The 3,000-nt window shown below is 55.3% G+C and overlaps 1 protein-coding gene across 1 annotated transcript; it reads right to left on the bottom strand.

The window, feature by feature from the left end:
• Positions 1-1,064: 1,064 nt before the first annotated feature.
• Positions 1,065-2,996, bottom strand: EMH_0086830 (uncharacterized protein; the record flags this gene model as incomplete). The annotated part of the gene is made up of 1 exon (XM_038022907.1): positions 1,065-2,996. The coding sequence occupies one exon, from the start codon at positions 2,994-2,996 to the stop codon at positions 1,065-1,067; it is 1,932 nt and encodes a 643-aa protein (XP_037878761.1).
• Between the last annotated feature and the right edge of the window lie 4 nt (positions 2,997-3,000).

Here is a 3,000-nt window from a genome sequence, read left to right as displayed (position 1 = left end):
ACTTGGAGAACTCGAACTGACCTGCGGATCGTCATGCGCTGCACCCCTGCGTGTGTGGCGCTTGTGGAAAGCCCATCCTTCGCACAACGCACTTTACCAAGGCGCCATTCGCCACGTGCTTAAGCTGCCGTGTATCCACGGCGGCGCCGCCGTCTTGTCACCGGCTTGTTGCAGACGGCTGCGGGCAACGCCTTTGTGCTTGGGCACTCATATTTCCCAGTCAGCACTGGTCTTCGGTGTAAGCGGCTCGCTGTGTAAGTTTAGTCCTTTCTCCCCCAGACTTCGGTCTCGATGATCCCAAGGTGGGCACCACATGAATTGTTCAAGAATGATCGGGTCTCTTCTTAGATTGCCTTGGCAGTACACAGGAATAGATTGGAGTCCAACCCCCGGCCTGTGAATTGTCTGTGATTCCGGCTGCATCCGATCCGCCTGTGTTGATGCCCACGTCGTGTATCGTAGCACGTGTAGAAGAACAACGCAGCCCTGGTGCAGAGTGCAACTGCAGCGTGCAGCAGCGTGCAGCGAATGCATGCCCTATGCCAGTTCCTCCAAGCCACACTTGACAGTCTGAGAAGTGCCCCGTTTACTGCCTACTGCACAGTGCTAGCTCGCAGGGAGCAAAGCAGCAGATTGTGCGTAATGTATCGACGTTTTACGAGGGAAGTAAACGGCAGTATACGCAATAAGCTGGAGACAGATGCCCAGCGCAGCCAAAAGGAACCAAGGTCGTGAAGACTGCACGGCAAGCGCCCATCCGCCAACCAAAAAAGACAGCGTCACGGTTCGTGTTACTTGACAGGGANAGACTGCACGGCAAGCGCCCATCCGCCAACCAAAAAAGACAGCGTCACGGTTCGTGTTACTTGACAGGGAAAGTCACCAGGTGTCCTTCTTAAAATATCGTTGCCCCGGTTCATCCTTATTCAAAACCTTGCGGGCCCTCTAGGCCTGCTGCCCTGCAAGCTCCACGTGCAAGAATGGGTTTATCGTCACGCCTATGGACCCCCAGATGTCACCACAGTTCGCGCTCGTGCTCCTGCTCATCTCCAAAGTGTTAATCGTTAGGACACCGTGCGCAGTCGCTTCATCAGCCATTCAGATACCGCCGGATTTTCCTTTTGAAACAGCAAATGGTCTTGCCGCCACGGGTCCCACTTGGCGCTTTTGAACCGAATAGGCATGTGAGGCGAAAAGAAGAGGATCAGCTTCAGATCTATAATCTCCTCAAGCTGTGGCCGCTTTCCTGCTTTGTAGGCGGACATGCAGGCCAACATACGATTGGCGACGTCGATGTTGACGATGCCACTCTCTGTAGTGCGATGCCCTGGTCCGCTGTACCGGTAGCCCGTATCGAAGCATTCGATAAAGGCCTTCCACCACGTGCAAGAAGGCGGCGACTCCCCTAGGACGTACATTGCTGAGACAATGGCGTCTAAAACCAAAAACTGTTGCCCGATGTTCACCACACCATGTCCGGCGCGGGCCATCCGTTTGGCAGCCCGCGCACGAGCGGCCGACGCAACGGCAAGTTGCTGGACGTACCCCGCAAGAAAGCCAGCCTCAACGTCGTTCAGCGCTTGCCTCATGAACATGTAACGAAGCGAAAGCAAAGTGTCATGGACTGACAAGGTGCTGATTGTTTCAAAATTCGAAGGCGACAGCCGAATGAGCGGCGTCGCCACTCCCTCAAGCAAAACAGGCAATTGGACAAACGGATGCCTGAAAACCCAGGAAGGCTGAAGGCCAGCTGTTGCCGCTTCTGCTGCTCCTGCTGCTGCGGAAACCCCGCCTGCTCCATCTTCCTCTGCTGTTGCTGCGGACGCCTCGCCGGCTCCACCTGGTGACGCTGTTGAGGTGCTCCAGCTTGCATCTCCTGAACTTGCTGCTCCTGCGGAGAACTGGTATGCAGCGCTTGAGCAAGGCGCGGCCTGGCCTGGAGACGGAAAGTTAAGTGACACTGCCTGGCTCTGTCTTTGCACCTCTTGCGAACCACCGATCACTGGCACACTTTCCAGCCAGGAATCAGGTTCAAGTGAATACGCCTCCCCTGGTCTTCCTACATAGATTTTCTCCCCTAAGCTAGGTCGTGCAACATTCTGAGGCAACAGTGCTGCAGTCTGAGTAAGCAAGCCAACGGGAAGGGGAGCTTCAACGAGGGACTGGCGACCCGCATGAGGCTCGGGAGCTGAATCACTGTGTTGGGGGCTAGCAAACGCACCCTGAGGGGACCACAGAAAAGGCGAGGAATCTGCAGAGAAAGGTTGGGTGCCGGGAAGGCGAGGGAGAGAAACTCCACTATGAGGCTGGGGAGAGGAAGCCAAAGCTTCATGCGGAATAACTCCAGGCTGAAATTCTGAAGCCGTCAAGTCAGTAGTTACATGCTGGGGACCGTAATCAACATATTGCGGGACTGTCATGGGCACTGCCCCCTGCGCATGCTGGTGTTCAAAATGCATCCTGGCAGGGGAGGGCGTCAAATAACTGGCATTGCCGTAGACCGCTGGTTGGGATTGTAGAACCTGCTGCTCAAAAGCTAAGCTCTCCTGATACAAAGAGAAGGCAATCCTTCTAACCTGTTCAGTTTCGTCCAGCTCTTGAGCTGGATAGCTTTCTTGGACTAAGGGGAGTCCCAGGTCCGCCTCCATAGCTGCGCACTCTTCTATGAGTCGTGATATAGTTCTATCTTCTTGGCTACTTCGGCTGTTGTCCGACAGCCTGCGAGTCGACGCTCCTGCCATTCCGTTGGTGGAGGCAGACACTGAAGCTCTGCATATTGTCCGCAATGCTGAAATTATCAAAGCGGGAATGAGCACAGACAGCAAAGCCCAGAAGATTCCTCCACGAAGCGCTCCTGCTGAGCGCCGTCTACCTCCTTTAACGTACGCGCTATCCCAGTGAAGCTTGTCTTGGCCTCCAATCTCCCCTGGCAGAGCATTGTCCCACGCGTGGTGGTTCGTTGCGTGTTCTGCCGATGCAGGTCCCGGCCCTTCCATCTGC

The sequence above is a fragment of the Eimeria mitis genome, genomic scaffold (genome assembly GCF_000499745.2).
Source record: "Eimeria mitis Houghton genomic scaffold, Emh_scaff6284, whole genome shotgun sequence".
NCBI lineage: Eukaryota > Apicomplexa > Conoidasida > Eucoccidiorida > Eimeriidae > Eimeria > Eimeria mitis.
The sequence above is the reverse complement of the archived record's forward strand: the minus strand, read 5'-3'. Positions and strand labels throughout refer to the sequence as shown.